The sequence below is a fragment of the Tursiops truncatus genome, chromosome 14, assembly GCF_011762595.2.
Source record: "Tursiops truncatus isolate mTurTru1 chromosome 14, mTurTru1.mat.Y, whole genome shotgun sequence".
NCBI classification, from domain to species: domain Eukaryota; kingdom Metazoa; phylum Chordata; class Mammalia; order Artiodactyla; family Delphinidae; genus Tursiops; species Tursiops truncatus.
The window spans coordinates 69206739-69223302 of NC_047047.1; the positions used below are offsets into that span (position 1 = coordinate 69206739).

The 16564-nt window shown below is 42.4% G+C and overlaps 1 protein-coding gene across 14 annotated transcripts in view; it reads left to right on the forward strand.

Moving 5' to 3' along the window:
• DTNB (dystrobrevin beta) overlaps nucleotides 1-16564 on the forward strand; it is a 241396-nt gene that overhangs the window by 164413 nt on the left and 60419 nt on the right. For 12 of the 14 annotated variants that reach the window (XR_002177905.3, XR_012325781.1, XM_019943122.3 and 9 more), the window contains exon 10: nucleotides 1162-1239. Coding sequence is in view for 11 of the 14 variants with exons in the window: in XM_019943122.3 (XP_019798681.1) it covers nucleotides 1162-1239 (78 nt within the window). In the remaining 3 variants the exon portion in view is untranslated. Of the gene's footprint in view, nucleotides 1-1161; nucleotides 1240-3821; nucleotides 6996-7885; nucleotides 8558-16564 lie in introns of those variants that run through there. The other 2 variants (XR_012325780.1, XM_019943124.3) reach the window with 2 other exon arrangements.

Genomic DNA, 16564 nt, shown 5'->3' on the forward strand with positions numbered 1-16564 from the left:
TAGAGATAGATAGATGTAGAGGTCGATCCATCCATCCGTCCCTCTTAAACTTTTCTCTAAGTACATTGGATCTACCTGAAAATTTTCCCTTGAGCCTGTGTTTGAATGGACTATGAAACCTGCAAAAACAATAAAGGTTCTGGCCCCTTAATGTTCACCAGGACTTGCTGAGTATAACCTCTAAAAAACAATTTCATAGTTAACTCAGCTCTTAGAGATAAGGAGGAACCAGGCGGTAGTTCCCAAACACTTAAATATGAGAGAAGGACTTTTCTGTTTCACTTTTCTGCTCTTGATGGACAGATTTCTCTGAAAAGTACTTCTTTCAGTTTAGGAGAGGAAGTGAGAGATTTCCCAGGAGGAGTATTTAGCAATAGTCATGTGGTTCCAAGTGCAAAACAGAAGCCCTTTGTAACTGAACCTGGTGGGGAAGGAGAGGGGCTGAAGAAGGGCTGAAAGGCAGAATCACAGATTCTTTTTGATAATTTTGGAGTTGTTCATTCAAGACTCTCACAAGAGGACGAAAGAGACCTTGAGTCCAGAAAACCAGCCGCTAAAGACAAGTTATCAAAAATGCTTACTTCAAATTTACATTTGGATTAGTTTATGAAAGAAAACCTTCTAATCAGAGTACAGGTATGAACTCATTGTTAAGATTCTAGTAGAGGATTAATAAAAGAACTTAGTATTTAACAATTTAATTGTTTCGGTAAAAAGTATACAAACTAAATCTTAGGGAAGACAGTGAGCTCTCACCAAATCTCAGGAAAAACATGCATGTTGCTGTTGTGACCTTTGTGACACACCACAGATGCCACACACCTAGCGATCCTGTACACAACTGAAATGCACAATGCAGATTCTTGTGTGCTAAAACTGTAAAACAAGAGCCACTGGAGCTATATCCCTGTAGCCGTGCGGGTACAGTTCGTTGCTCCTGTCCGGGTAGCACATGGCTCTGGGGTCCTTTGGCTTTGTGCGAGAGGACCTTCTTGTTGAGTTTACTTAGGCTGAAAGTATCAATTTCTACCCCCACTCCCTATGGGTCCCACTGTGCTTATCAGGAATGATAGTTGGTCCTTTGCCCTCATCACTTTTTCATTTGTTTCCCCTAGTCTCACTGGTAATTATTCATATAATGTCAACGTCTTTTCTTTTCAGTCCTCCTCGCCCTCTGACGAATGTGAATGACACCATGGTGAGCCACATGTCCTCTGGGGCGCCCACTCCCACCAAGAGGTACGTGATGCTTGCGCGGCAGTTACCACTCACCGTTGGGTACTGGCCTCTGGCCTGGGAAGCAGAGCATTCCACAGGGCAGAAAGGACTGGCTTTCCTCCCCTCCTTTGACTGTCTTTTTATATTATTTTCGACTTTTTATCTTCCTTTTTTTCCCTACTAACTTATAAATATAGCAACTGAAGGAGGCTGCTTTGGAGTGGTGCCTGAGGTGGAAGCTCTCCATTTGTGACAGGCAGTGAACATAGTGTCAAAGCAGATTAGGCATGTTTGAGCTCTTTTTTTTAACATCAAACAATATTTTGATGAGCACGAATTTCAACAGTTTTGCATTAGAGTTCTTGAAGCGTCAAAGATCATTTCTGCTTCCTGATTGGACTCTGTAAATTGAGCTAATTCCTTACATTCTAAATCATTCCACATAGAATTCATAAGCATTTAAGCTGAAAAGCCTGAGTCCCTCTCAGTTACACAGGGAGTTTCCTTAGGGTCCTTCAAGGAGCTAGAACCGTCTCCTCCTTTCTTCTCTTCATTTAGTTTACTCTTCTCCAGAATTCTCTTAGGCAAGACTTAAAAGATCTGTATGAGATGGTTTACTTTCTGTCTGATTTAAGCTGTTCTGTCACCAGAGCAATGCAGAAAGTCCCTCAAGGCACAACCAGTAAAGAATTCTTTCTAACAGTCATCACTCAAAAAAAACAAAAAAACAAAACGAAAAAGAATGAAGGCATTCCAACCCACTCCCCAAGTCCTTCCTGAAGAAAAGCACTTTGTACTGCAAACCTGAAGAAAACCATACATACCCATTGCTTTGGATCAAGTTAGCTATAGAAATGTTATTTACTTAATAATACTTTGACTTAATATATATAATTATAATACTTAAGATCAACTATGTTTGTTCCATTGGGTAAAACTCCTAGGGCAATATTTCCCGAACTTGAGTGATGAGAAGAATCACCCAGGTCACTTGCTAAACATACACATGTCTGAGATCACATCAGACCCAGTGGATCCTGAGATCCTGGGAAGCTACACGTTTAACAAGTATTCCAGGTGATTCTTATCATCAAGCAGATTTGGGCAATAGCCTTAGAAGTGAAGGAGTAAACTACAAGAATCCTCCACCCTGGAATAGAGGATTTAGGGACTTAACAAATGAGAGTGACTTGATAATACAGTGTTATCCACATGGAGACTCGAGACCCTGACCAGGTGAGAGTACTTGTCCGCAGCCTTGTTGGGAGTACTTGTTGGGACACTACTAGCAGGACAGTAGCTGTGCCTCTTCTTTTGGGCAGAATTGAGTGGTATGAGCACCGTCTGTACTGAGCACAGACTTCTGAGCCAGACTGCATTTGAATCCTGGCTATCACCTGACCTTGAACAAGATTCTTATCTTTGTTGGTTTATCTGTAGAATGAGGAGAATAATAGTATCTATGTTGTGGGGTTTATGTGAGAATGTAACATACTGTTGTCATTATTTAGGAAGTAAACGGTAATGAGAGAACAGGTGGGGAAGAGAGAATAATTTATGGCTAATGCCCTCTCAAGGAAGAACAGAGGCTTATGAAAGAGTACAAAGCAATTAAACCTCTCCCACCTGCCTAGATTTTACAACCACCCTTGCTGGCCTTAACTTTTTATGTTGAACACCCATAGCATTCAGACCCAGACCTAGAATCTAAATATCAACTCAGGAATGTTTCTGTTTCAAAACTAGGAAGACAAGGTAGATTATTGAAAGAAGTCAGCTTGTAGGTTTTATGTTAGTTTTAGCAATGCCATGTATTAGGGTTTCACTTCACCTGAGTTCTCTTCATTTACTCCTTTTGTCACTGAGTCACCCGAGTCCCTGAGGGCCCTAAGTGCATGGTGATCAAGGGCACCATGCATTCAGTGACCACAGCTGGATGTAGCTCCTAGAGGCTGTTGGAGGGAGTGCATATTTCTGGATGATGTTTTACTGCTTGAGGAGACTGAAAGAAGGGACTTGGGAGCAGTAGTCATCACAGCTCCTCTCTAGGAGGACTGCTAACCTTTAGGCTTGATGTTGCTGTATGAAGCCCCAGCTCAGTAGCCAGTGGCCAGCTGTAATGGTCAGTCACAAAATATCTACCATTTCTGAAAGTTGTTTCAGATAATATAGTATAGCCTGGGTTAAGATTTAATTTTAAAGTCAGCATTTCAGCTAGCATCTCTTTCTAGGTAGGCTCAGTCAATGCTAGAGGTGGTTGTCACAGACTCTCCACGGGCTGACCAGCGGACCAAGCGTAGCCAAAGCCCTTAGGAGACCGGAACAGAGGTGGAGCTCTGTAACTTAGCAAGAAGAGGAGTTGCTGGAGGAGAGGCTACATGGTGACGTGATGCCCCTGTCCTAACAATACTGTCCTTAGAATTTTTGGAGATTTCATTTACTTTCAGGATGAGATTATGATAGAACATATGGACGTGAATTGCATAATTCATAGACTTGGCTCTTCATAGCCCCAGTTTCTAAATGGTATAAATTTCAGGTAGTATCCTATTTACTTCCTCGAGGACTCATCAGTTTTTATTTTCTCCTCTGAATGTCGTCAGACCTTTGTCTCCAGAGTCTGATGAAAGCCAGGAACCCAGCACGTCATCCCAGTCATAGATCCTTCCTCTGCTGGGGCAGAGAATTCTCAAGGGGCACAAAGCTACTCTCCAGAAATAAGAGGTTTTCTTTAGAACTCAGCATAAGACATAAATCACTGAATCAGACAAGAACATGCACAGTAATAAAAATGCAGGAAAAAGTAAAGAGCTCCAGGTTCTAACTTTTCGATAAGCTGTGCATTTAAAACTAGTGATAACCCAGGACTTCCCTGGTGGCACAGTGGATAAGACTCCATGCTCCCAATGCAGGGGGCCCAGGTTCAATCCCTGGTCAGGGAACTAGATCCCACATGCATGCCACAACTAAGAGTTCACATGCTATAACTAAGGAGCCCATGTGCCACAACTAAGGAACCAGTGAGCTGCAACAAAGGAGCCCACCTGCCACAACTAAGAGCTGGCAAGCCGCAGCTAAGGAGCCCTGGAACCGCAACTAAGGGAGCCCACCTGCCGCAACTAAGGAGCCCATGTGCTGCAGCTAAGGAGCCAGCAAGCTGCAACTAAGGAACCCTGGAGCCGCAACTAAGGAAGCCCACCTGCTGCAACTAAGGAGCCCACGTGCCACAGCTAAGGAGCCAGCAAGCTGCAACTAAGGAGCCCACCTGCCGCAACTAAGACCTGGTGCAATCAAATAAATAAATAAATAAATATTTTTTTTAAAAATAGTGATAACCCCATTGGTGAAAAACAATACTTGATTAGTCCAAATAAAAGATAATCTCAAATGTAATGGTTACTTTGTACAGAAGAAAACCTTATAAATGGCAAAGATGCTGGCAATCATGTGAGAAACTGTAAATTATGTTCCTGAAAGGTTCCACTCTAGGGATTTGCCCCCTGTAATATTTTTATTGACATTTCTACAGTAGAAAAGAAATTTCATCTTTGTCTTAGACTGAGTAGTTTCTGGAAATTTGCTTTCTGTTAAAGAATCAGAACAGTACACATAAAAACAAACAAACTTTCAACACTTTAAAACAGAGACTTAAAATGCCCCTCCACTATCCGACTTCCTCCAAGGCTTGCTTCTGTCCCTCTTCTTCCCCAGGGTTCAGAGTGTGATTATGTTATTATTCTCTGTACTATTGTACTATTTAAGTCGTACCTTATATTCAGACCAATATGAAAAATGATGCTAATGTTTTTAATGTCTTCTAAAGCTTTGGCTTTAATTATTTATACAGATATAAATGTTTACAATTCTGTGGGCATTTCATATAAGGTTGGCAGCAACAAAAACCTCCAGTATGAAACTTTTGGCTTGGTACATTTGATTGGTATAGTAGTTTTAACTCTTTTAACTTCAGGTATTAAAATCTAACTTTTAAAAGTACAAACCCAGTTAAGCACAATGAAAAAGTTCCAAAGATCTGGTGTACAACCTTGTGCTTATACTTAAAAATACTCTAACATACACTTAAAAATTTGTTAAGAGAGTAGATTGTGTGTGTTCTTACCACAATAAAAAAAAAAAAAAAAAAAGAAAAGAAAAGGCACAAACCCACAAGACAAAGGCAAAAGCAGAAGGGAAGGGCAGAAGTGTCCATAGATCACAAAGCAACTGAACTGCCACCAGGATGTCCACCTGTGGCTTCTCTATCTCTCGGCTTCTCTCAGTGTGCTGTCTTCATTCCTTTCTCCTACAGAACAGCCACCTCTCAAGATGCCAATGGCTTCACTCACATCTACAGCCTTGTCACTCAAGAAGTTGTGCTTTTCCTCCCTAGGATTAGAAAACTCCAAGAAAGAATTCTATTGTCCTGGATGGCATTACTGCCCATCCTTGTGTATGTGTGATAAGCCACACTCATTAGACCTGTATCATCAGAATAGAGGGAGGAGCATCTCCCCAAAAGAAGGTTCTACCGTCAAGAACAGGAGAGATCCTGGGAAAGAAAAATAACAGAATTTGTTGGCAGAGCACTGCTTTGCTACCAAGCACACAGATGTGTGCACAAGTATGTACATGCACACACACATACCCCTTCCCATGCACGTTTCCACTGCCAGAGCTTTCCTCCTCGGACAATGCAGCAGTACGACTGCAGATGTATACTGGCCTTTCCCAGGAGTCTTATCCACCTCCTGCAGACAGCACTGGGTCCCCGATATCTGGGTCATGTCCATTTGTCGGGATCAGGTCTAGGTGCATCTTTTGTGATTCATTAACCCGTTCTACCATGGACCAAATCATAAGTTTTAAGAACTCACACATCTCTACAACTCACAGCTCTACAAAAGTAGAAATCTGAAAATAGGATAATTGCATTTTAGAGAAGGGAGGAAAAGGAAGTAACAGAAAACATGGCATATTAAGCCACATTTGCCTGTTTCCTCCTAAAACACCATGAAAGTGACAGTCGAGACATTTTCTTTAGTAGAAACCAACCACAGAGAAAAATGGACAAGGAGACAATAGCAGCATTTTGGAAGCAGCAAAGCAGATGGATGAGTGGTAACTGATTTTCCAGACTGGAGAGAATTAAAACCTAAGCCAACAGAGAAACCCAGAGGAAAGCCCACCCGGGAATTAGAAGGCTCTGAGGGAGGGATACAGAACAACAGCTGATAGTCTGTTTAAGAAGCACTTACAGTCTCAGTCTCAGATTGCATACATAACTGGGCCTCTACCGCTACCCAACCTGCCAGAGTTGAGATTTATGTTTGTGGTTTCTGGAATAATACAACCCCCATAAAAACCCTAGTTGTCTTAATTATCTCACCTTGGTGGGCTGAGGCAACTGGCTTCCAGACAACGCATCTCTTTTCCTTGCAATATCATATTAAAGACTTATCACTACTGCATCCTGTTATTCCTCTCAAAGTGCCTGGGACTCCAGCCAGAAGGGGCACAAGGTCTAAGTCCCAGGATCCCAGAGATTACAATTTAACCAGTGGCTTTGCTCTGTAGCCGTATAGCAAAGATTGATGTTATTCCCTCCCTGGGATGGAGAGTTTTGCTACCATCGACACCTCAACTTGACTTAGCTAGTTCCAATCAGTGTTATACCCCACTCCTAGTATTAGTTTCTATTTTGGTCAGAACTCTTGGCTGTTAAGTAACAGAAGCTCAGTGTGAATTGGCTTAGGGAAAACGAGAAGATTTTTTGTTTTTGTAACCAGACTGTGGGCAAAGCAGGGGATATGCGGCTGGGCCTCCTGGATGACAGAGCAAGGGGAACTCTAACTCATGTAGGTGTTTCCCCCCAACCCACCCCCTGCCCATGCTCCTTGCTCCTCTCTACTACACATCTGCTCCTTCTTCCCTAAGGTAACTACCTTTTCACGCAGCAGGGAACAAAGCCAAGAGACCCATGTGTTCACATTTTGTAACCTCATCACCCTATGTGGATCCAATTTGAAAACTTTCAGTGAAAGTTCCTTTTGATCCGTCTTGGATCATGTTACCCACCCTGGGGTTTTCTGTTTAGTGGTCCTGCCTAGAATAACATGGTTGAATGGGTGGGGGTCAGTTCACAAAATAGCGGGGGGGGTCTGCTGCCCCCAGAGAAGGTAGAGTTGCTGAGGAGACATGTAGGTATAAACTTCTTTTTCAGGTGGTTTCTGACAAAAAATTGCATGTGTAAGTATATTACATCACACTTCCATTTGCATAGATTTGTTTCAGGAGACCTTTTTTCCTCTACCACCTCATTTTTATTTTTCTCAAGGGTTAAATAATTCTTTCTATTCTGTTCAGTTTATGAAGGTGATTGTGTTGGGACATAACACCATCTTTGGGTGGTAACAGGTAAATATGAGAGCCACAGACCCTGAGTAAGCCACCAATTGTGAGGAATCTTAAGTAAAGGCAAGATTTTATTAGAGCTTTTTTACTTTAATACATACTTCACAAGAAGGAAAAGCAGTTTTTAAAGACCAGAAGATGCTACAATATAAGTACTGTTTCTGAGCTGTAGAAACATGACCAAGTTAAGAGGTGGGTTGTTAAAATGACTTTTTGCCTGGGTGCCAAGGTAAAAGGTTTATCTTGTTATCTGCAGAAAACAGTGGAGTGACAGGAGCCACAGCACGCTGCTCTTTCAGACAAAACAGCAGAGGTGTGGGGAAACTGAGAAAAGAGGCAAAATGAAATCGGTCAAGGCAGAAACTATTCATATGTGGACTCAGGCCACTGATTGTCTTTCTTTCTGTGAAATGAGAAGAATAGAGTTTGGTTGAAAAGCAAGAACTAATGAGGTTTTCAGCGTGGCCATGAAACAACTACCTTGTGTGAATTCTTCGTGAGAACCTCTCCAAGGCAACTCAGGAATTATTTTTTTCCTCCAATCTTTTTTTTTTTTTTTTGGAAAGACAGAAAAGCAGAGTAATTGAAAATTAACACATAATCTTATGGAACTGCAGGGTCTCAGTGTTGGCAGATTTCCAAAGTTTGTCTGATGGCCTGGGCAGCCTGCCAATTTTCAACTGCTTCTGGGCTGGGATTAAATTCCATTTCCATTCAAGCATTTAAGGTAAACCCTTCAGCAGTTCTAACTCAGGTCAGTACGGACTAAAAGCTTATTTCCAATTCCATACTTCAAAACCTTAATTTGAATAGTTTCCTCCTCTCTTTGGACTGAGGCTTGAGGTCCTAAATGTGAGCGAGAATCACGTCTATTATGGACTGTCAGCAAAGCAGAGGGGAAGAAAGGACAGGCTTGCAGAGGAAGATGGTGAGTTGAGTGTTGTCATGCTTGGATTGAGATGCCTGAGGGATCCTGGGGGTGAAGACAGGCTCTGTAGATTTCGGATGCTGGGGTGCTCCTTCTGGCTTGAGTTAGGTACCTTTGGTTAAAACACAGGAGGAAGATTTTGGGAGGAAGATAGCAGAGTTATGTTGAGTTAGAGGTGCCTGTGGGACACCAGGGAACCAGACCACAGCATGAGTTCTTGTCATCCAGATACTTCCTTCCAGCTACCTTGGTTTCATGCTAGCAAAGGGCAGACCAGTCCTGAGATCCAACAAATGACCAGTAGAACTTACACACACAAACACAGCCTCTCTCTCTCTCTCTCTCTTTCTCTCTCTATCTCTCTCCCCCTCCCCCTCCCCCTCCCCCTCCCCCTCCCCCTCCCCCTCCCCCTCCCCCTCTCCCTCTCCCTCCCCCTCTCCCTCTCCCTCTCCCTCTCCCTCTCCCTCTCTCTCTCACTCTCTCTCTCCCTCTCTCTCTCTCTCTCTCTCTCTCTCTCTCTCTCTCTCTTTCGCTCTCTCTGTCTCTCTCTCTCTCCCCCTCCCCCTCCCCCTCCCCCTCCCCCTCTCCCTCTCCCTCTCCCTCTCCCTCTCCCTCTCCCCCTCCCTCCCTCCCTCTCTCTCTCTCTCTCTCTCTCTCAGCTGACTTGCAGTGCGCTGCTTTCTAATGATGGGATGCTCCATGAACTTGCGCACATGATGGAAATTCCTATAGCAATGCTCAGATTCCTGTGCCGATCTGGCTTAGACGTACATTTTTTTTTTATTCCTTTTAACATCAAACTATTAAAATATTTCAACTTCTTTTAATAAGCAGACATTTAAAACAATCAGTGCTGTAGTAAAAGGTCTTACCTTTTCCTGGATCTTATTAGGAAACCTCCAGTGTACTCCCCACCAATCCAGTCTTGTCTTTGCAACCAAAGGGATTTTTCTGAAATGCAGGTCTGAGTATGTGTATATACTCAGATAGGTCTGAGTATCTCTCCTGGATAAAAATCTCCAGTGGCTCTTCCTTTCTGCAGTGCTGTCCAAGAGCATGGATATGTTTTGTGCTCACTGGTATGGTAGCCATTAGCCATATGTGGGTATTGAACACTTGAAATGTGACTGGGGCAACACAGTGAATTTTTAGTTTTAATTTGAATTAATTTGAATTTAAACAGCCACATGTGGCTAGTGGCAGTGCAGTTCTGCAGGATAAAGCCCACATTCTTCATTTCTGAGCTGACCGTACCTATTCCACTCTTTCTACTTGGCATCTACACTCAGAATTACTTAATCACTCACAGTTCCCCAAGCGGGTTTCTGCATATGCTGCTTCCGCCTTGGTGCTTCCCATCCTTTTTCCTGTTACTCCCCTCTCCTTGTCATCTAATTCTGCCTTCTTAACTTAGCTTCAACCCCTCCAGGAAGCCTTCCCTAAATCCTAAAACTAGATTAAGTGTTCATCTTCTGTGATCTGTAACATCTTGTACATATCCCACTGTTGTAATTACCTGTTTGTTCCATGCCTTTCTAGACTCTTAGCTCCCTGAGGGCAAGGACTCACCAGCCTTTATCCAGGAACCTATTCCTTTGCTCCAGATCTTGCTGCTTGCCTCTTATTAGCACTTCTTCTGCTAGCAAAGGGATTTTCTTCTTCAGTTACTTCAAGCACGTAGCATCTTATAATATTGCCTGCTTGTTTCATTGAGGGCTGAGAAATAAAGGACATGAGTTATCCTGGAGTATCAGGTTCTAATGCAGTAGCACCTGGCTCACTCCAGCTGTCCCCTCTTGGTTAGCTGTAACTTCCCTCTTTAACACTGAGAAGGCTGACTCCATCAGTCACCATCTGTTTACTTATTCGGTCAGTTCTAGTAGCGTGTGTGGCAGTTTCAGAATCGTTGATTTATTTTTTACGCAGATTATTGGGGTATTAGTCATATATTATACAGCTCATCCATTTAAAGTGTACTATTTAGTGGTTTTTAGTGTATCCACAGGGTTGTGCAGCCATTACCACAACCGATTTTAGAACACCTTCATCACCCCTCCGAATTGATTTGTTGCTAAAAAATCTCCACAGTGTGGAGGCTCAGCTGTAGAGGACAAGAGTGGAAGAAGAGAGACCAGGTAAGAGGCTCTTGGAGTAGACCAAGCGGCACTGGGTGAGAAATTCCAGACGAGAAATTATGGCAGCAGTGGAGGTGGTGAGAGTGGCCCGTTTGGGGATCTGTTTTGTTTATTTACTTGTTTGTTTATTTATTTTTGACTGCGTTGGGTCTTCGTTGTTGCGGGCAGGCTTTCTCTAATTGCGGCGAGCAGGGGCTACTATTCATTGCAGTACGTGGGCTTCTCATTGCGGTGGCTTCTCTTGTTGCGGAGCACAGGCTCTAGGCACACGGGCTTCAGTGCTTGTGGCACGCAGGCTCTAGAGCACAGACTTAGTAGTTGTGGCGCACGAGCTTAGTTGCTCCGCAGCATGTGAGATCTTCCTGGACCAGGGCTTGAACCCGTGTCCCCTGCATTGGCAGGCGGATTCTCAACCACTGCGCCACCAGGGAAGTCCCTGGGGAGCTATTTTGAAAGTAGGGCTTGAGAGTTCTGAAGGAAGAAATCTGGGGAAACGCACTTTTAGAAATGCTGCCTTTGGGACTTCCCTGGTGGCGCAGCAGGACTTGTTAAGAGATTAGATGTGGAGCATGAGGAAAAGAGAGAAATTAAGACGACGACTCAGCTTTTGGCTTGATGACTGGGTAAATGGGGATGCTTTTTATTTAAACTGGCCAGTCTGGGGGAGTGGCAGGTGAGGAGAATCAAGAGTTCTATTTTGAACATGTTGGGTTTGAGATGCCTGTTAGGCATTCAAGGGGAGATGTTGAACAGGCATCAAATACATGATTCTAGAGCTCCAGGGAGAGGTCAGGGCTGGAATATAAAGTTGTGAGGATTACAGCAATACCTTTTATGGAAGATTGTTCTGAGAACAAACAAAAGAAGACCTATAAAATTACCTGATGGGTCACAGGTACTTTGTTGGTAATGATGACTATGTTATCTTATTTAATCCTCCCAGCACTCTCTAAAGTAAATTTCATGAGGCAGATTTTATATTATTATTATTTTACAGATGAGAGGACTAAGACATAGAGAGGTTAATGTTCAAACGCACACAGCTAATAAGTATCAGAGTTTGGATTAAACCCAAGACTGCCTGACTCCGAAGCCTGTGCTCTCAGTTGCTACGCTCTGCTGCCTCCTACTTAGTAAATAATTCCGCTACCAGGGCTGCACACTGCCTCTCGCATGCTTGTACTGCCTCTGAACTTGTCCCACCGCCGCTTACCCTTCATTCCGACCTCCCCCACCTCAGATCCCTTCCCCTTGCTGCCTGTCCCCACAGGTGTGCTCTTAACCTTGGCCAAATGCGCCCTCTCTTGCTACCACTGGAGATTATCACCTAGGCTCCAAAGCCCCCATCATCTTGGAGAGCAGTTCTCACGCTGCAGTGTGCACCTGGAGCACTGGCAGCTCATTTCAAATGCAGATTCCCAGGCGTCGTTCCCAGATAATTTGATTCAGTAAAAGCTTGAGAGTTCTGAAGGAAGAAATCTGGGGAAACGCACTTTTAGAAATGCTGCCTTTGGGACTTCCCTGGTGGCGCAGTGGTTGAGAATCCGCCTGCCAATTCGGGGGCACGGGTTCGAGCCCTGGTCCGGGAAGATCCCACATACCATGGAGCAACTAAGCCCGTGCACCACGACTACTGAGCCTGCGCTCTAGAGCCCGTGAGCCACAACTCCTGAGCCCGCAAGCCACAACTACTGAAGCCCGCGCACCTAGAGCCCGTGCTCTGCAACAAGAGAAGCCACCGCAGTGAGAAGCCCGCACACAGCAACGAAGACCCAACACAGCCAACAATAAAATAATAATAAATAAATTTATTTTAAAAAAAAAAAAGAAATGCTGCCTTTGACCCTACCAGTCCCATCAGGACCCTCTGGCCGCAACTGTGCTCATTTTTACCATTGGTTTAGAGTTGGGGGATGCCTTGTGAGGGAAAGAACGCTCTTTAGGGTACCCGGGGAGAAACGTGTTCATTTCATTGTCACTCCTCTCTCTAAGTCTGGTTCATTCTACTCATCCTTGCTTTTGCTGATCTCCCTAATTGGGTAAAATCCTACTATTATGTCTTCTCATAGGAAAACAGTGTCCTTCTCATTGTAACCCTCATTACATTTGCAATTTTACTTATTTTTGTGATCATCTCTTTTCTGCTTGACTGTTAGCATCAAGAAAGCAGCAGCCATGTCTGGGTTTTGCTTGCTGTGGTGTCCTCATCTCCTGGCAAAGTACTGATGCCTAGTAGGTACTCCAAACATTGACTCAAATGTCCAATTTCCATCAGAAGTGCTATTCAAACTGTTGTATACTCAGACATGAAAATCACCTACTTTTATGGATTGAATTAATGTTTAACAGCTTAGAAATAGAACAATTATTATTTTTATTATTTTATGGGGTTCCAAACTATTCCAAACTATTGACTCTGCTTTAGAAAAACAGATTTCTAAAGCAAAATCTGTTTGTAAGTTGGTTGTATATGTGTTGCATGTACACATTGCAACACATTTTATGCATATATGCATAATCAAAAAAGGAAAGAGTTTAAATTCAAAAAGTAAATCTGGGAAAACAGGTACAGTTTTGAATGTGAGTAGAATGATATAACATCCATGCCCCAAACAAAATTGTCAGAAAATTCATGGACATGTAAATTCCTTATTTACCATAGGCAGCTATTGTTAATGCTTCTCATTTTGGCTTCCATCCCTAATTATCTGGCAAACAACAGTAGTTCTGAATAGCAGTCTTCATATAACACTAAAATGGAGTTTAATGGACTGTTGCCTCCGTAGTAAATGTTTCCGGTTTCTCTTCTCCCATTTCCTTTGGAACACACCCTGGTCAGATTTTCACTGCCCATTACTCTACCAAAACCACTCCTGTCAAGGAGACCAGTGACTTCCACATGCTAAATCCAGTGGTGAATTCTCAGGACTTATCTGGCTTGACCTATCAGTGGCATTTGATGTAGATGATCACTCCCTTCTATGTGAAACACTTTCTGCACTTGCCTCCAGATACTGTGTTCTGGTTTTCCTCCTATTCCTTCTTGGCCTCCTTTGCTGGTTTTTCCATACCTCTTTGACCTGTAAATGTTAGCATACCAGAACGGCCACTTCTCTTTTCTGTCTGTGTTCACTCACTGTAGGTGATCTCATCCATACTCGTGGCTTTCAGTAACATCTGCATACAGGTAACTCCCAAACTTATTTTTCTGGCCCAGACTTTTCCCTTTTTCCCTCGCATATCTTCCTCCTAATCAGTATCTTCTTTGGATATTTAATACATATTTCATAATTAGCATGTTTTAAACTGAGTTCTGTATCTTCTGCCACCAAATGTACTTCTTCCATAATCTTCCCCATCTCAGTGAATGGCAATCCCATTCTCCTAGTTGCTTGGTCAGAACCCTTGATTCTTCCCCCATCTAAACTGTCAGATTATTAGGTCAGATCTATCCAAAATCACTGTCAAAACCTATCCAAGATCTTTCTATTTATTATCACTTCTGCTGCTACTCCTATTTCCTAGCAACTCTTGTCTTTCATCTGGAATGTCCAGTAGGCTTCAAATTGCCTGCTTCTTCCCTTGCCCTCTGGCACTTCATTGTTCCTAGAGCAGACGATCCTATTAAAATATATCATACCTCACTTCTGCTCAAAACCTTCCAGTAACTTCTAATACCACAGTAAAAGCTAAAGCCTCTGTAATGGTGTGCAGGGTGATAGAGCCTACTTCTCAATCTATCTGCCATAAAGACGCAGTTTTGTTTTGTTTCAATTTCTAGTTTGAAGTGGATTGATACTTTACAAAAGTATGATAAAAATAAGTTACTACAGCGAGAACTTCCACCCTGATCATGGTGAACTAACTGGTAACAGAGTAGCTCTCCCGCTATAAACTACTAGAAAAGTGGTCTGAATATAAGAAACAACTGTTTTCAGGAATTAGTAAGTAGCATGGGACTGATTCCTGAGGGAAGGGAAACAAGTGAGAGAGCCCTATGATTGCCCAGGTTTTCTGCTAGAACACATTTGCCAAACTATAGTGCGGAATACAAGCAGAGCAAGGCAGTCTTGCTGAGAGTAAGAAGGTAGAGATTGGAGTTTAGGGAGGCCGGAATTTGCTGAGCAAAACACCAGAGAGGAGGAATTGTGCAGAGAAAGAGCTCAATAAATCTGAAGACAGATCTCTTGAGTCTTTGGCTGAAAACTAAGCTGTATTTGCGTAGAATGAGATTTCACAAGACCAGCAAAGAACAACTACCTGGGAAAGAACAACTCCTGGAGTTTTGAAAGTGCAACAACTACCTGAGCTCACATAGTTGTTTGAGTTCCAACCAACCAGAGTAGAGAGATATCATTGAACACTTGAGGCATTCAGTAAAGACCCCAGAAAGACCACATCTTAGGAGCAGGGTGAAATTGGCCCTAAATAAAGGTTACTCGAGTTCTGCGCTAATGAAGCTTAAACACAGGCCTCACAAGGATCAAGCTGTTCACAAGGAAATTAAATTACTGCCGGATTCTTTCAAGGAAGACAACAAAATCCAGACGTTCAGCAACATAATACTCAGGATTTGCACCATCCAGTGAAAAATTAGAAGACATAAGAAGAAGCAGGAAAGTATGACCGTAACCAGGAGAGAATTAGTCAATATAAACAGAGCCAGAAATAACAGACGTGATGCAACTGGCAGACATGGACTTTAAAGCAGCCATGGTAAGTATCAAAAATATAAAAGAAAATATCAACATAATGTGGAGAAAATGTGAGAAATAAAAAAGAACCAAGTTTAAATGTTACTGGAACTTTCTGCACATATAGTCTACTTCCATCAAAATTTTTAAAATAAAAAGAGAACTTATAGAGTTGAAAAGGATTATACCTGAAATGAAAAATTCAATGGATAGACTTAACAGTAGATTAGAAATTGCAGAATAAAAGTTCACTGAACTTAAAGACATAGCAATACAAACTATCCAAAATGAAGCACAGAGAGAAAAATGGCTGAAAAACGAACAGAGCCTCAGTGACCTTTGGGACAATGTCAAACAGTCTAACAGAGGGGGAAGAGAAGAATTATTCAAGGAAATAATTTTTTCCAAATTTCCAAATAAATTTTTACGTCTTTGATGAAAACTATAAACCCACAGATACAAGATGCTCAACAAACTATAAGTACGCAGGATAAACAGAGAAAAACACACCAAGACACATCACAATCAAATCGCAAAAAAAAAATCACAATGATAAAGAGAAAATACTAAAAGCCGCTAGAGAAAAAAAGACATGTTACATACAGGGGAACAAGGATAAAGTTTTCCAATGAGTTCTCAATAAAAATAATGCAAGCTAGAAGATGGAATGACATCTGAAAGTGGTGAGAGAACTTAGTTTTATTCTCTTTAAAATATAAAAATTTCCTAGCTTTATCCACTGTTAAAGTCAGTCTTGACTGGGGTCAAGAACCATAAGCGCTCTAGTACCCTGCCTGTGGCCTCTGAGCGCTCTTTCTCAGTAAAGGGAACCTGGGATCCTGGGAAGAATGGTTGATTCCAAGTGTGGAGCAGCATATACAAGATGAGATTGGGGCATCTTATTGTACAAACAAGGAAGCTAATAAGCTTTAATGGATATGTCAGAAGAACACCAGAGCCTGCTTCCAGGGGTTCCCACTGGCCACAGTTAGGACAGTTTGAACACCAAAAAGATGATTGCAATGGATTGAAGCACATCAGATACATAAAAATCTACGAGTTCATAATTATACAAAAAAAAAAAAAACCTCCTAAGGCACTAACTTGTTTTTCTGTTGTTGTTGTTAAATAATAAGAAATATCAACCATTTGGTTTTACCTTTCCTGAATGAGCAGTA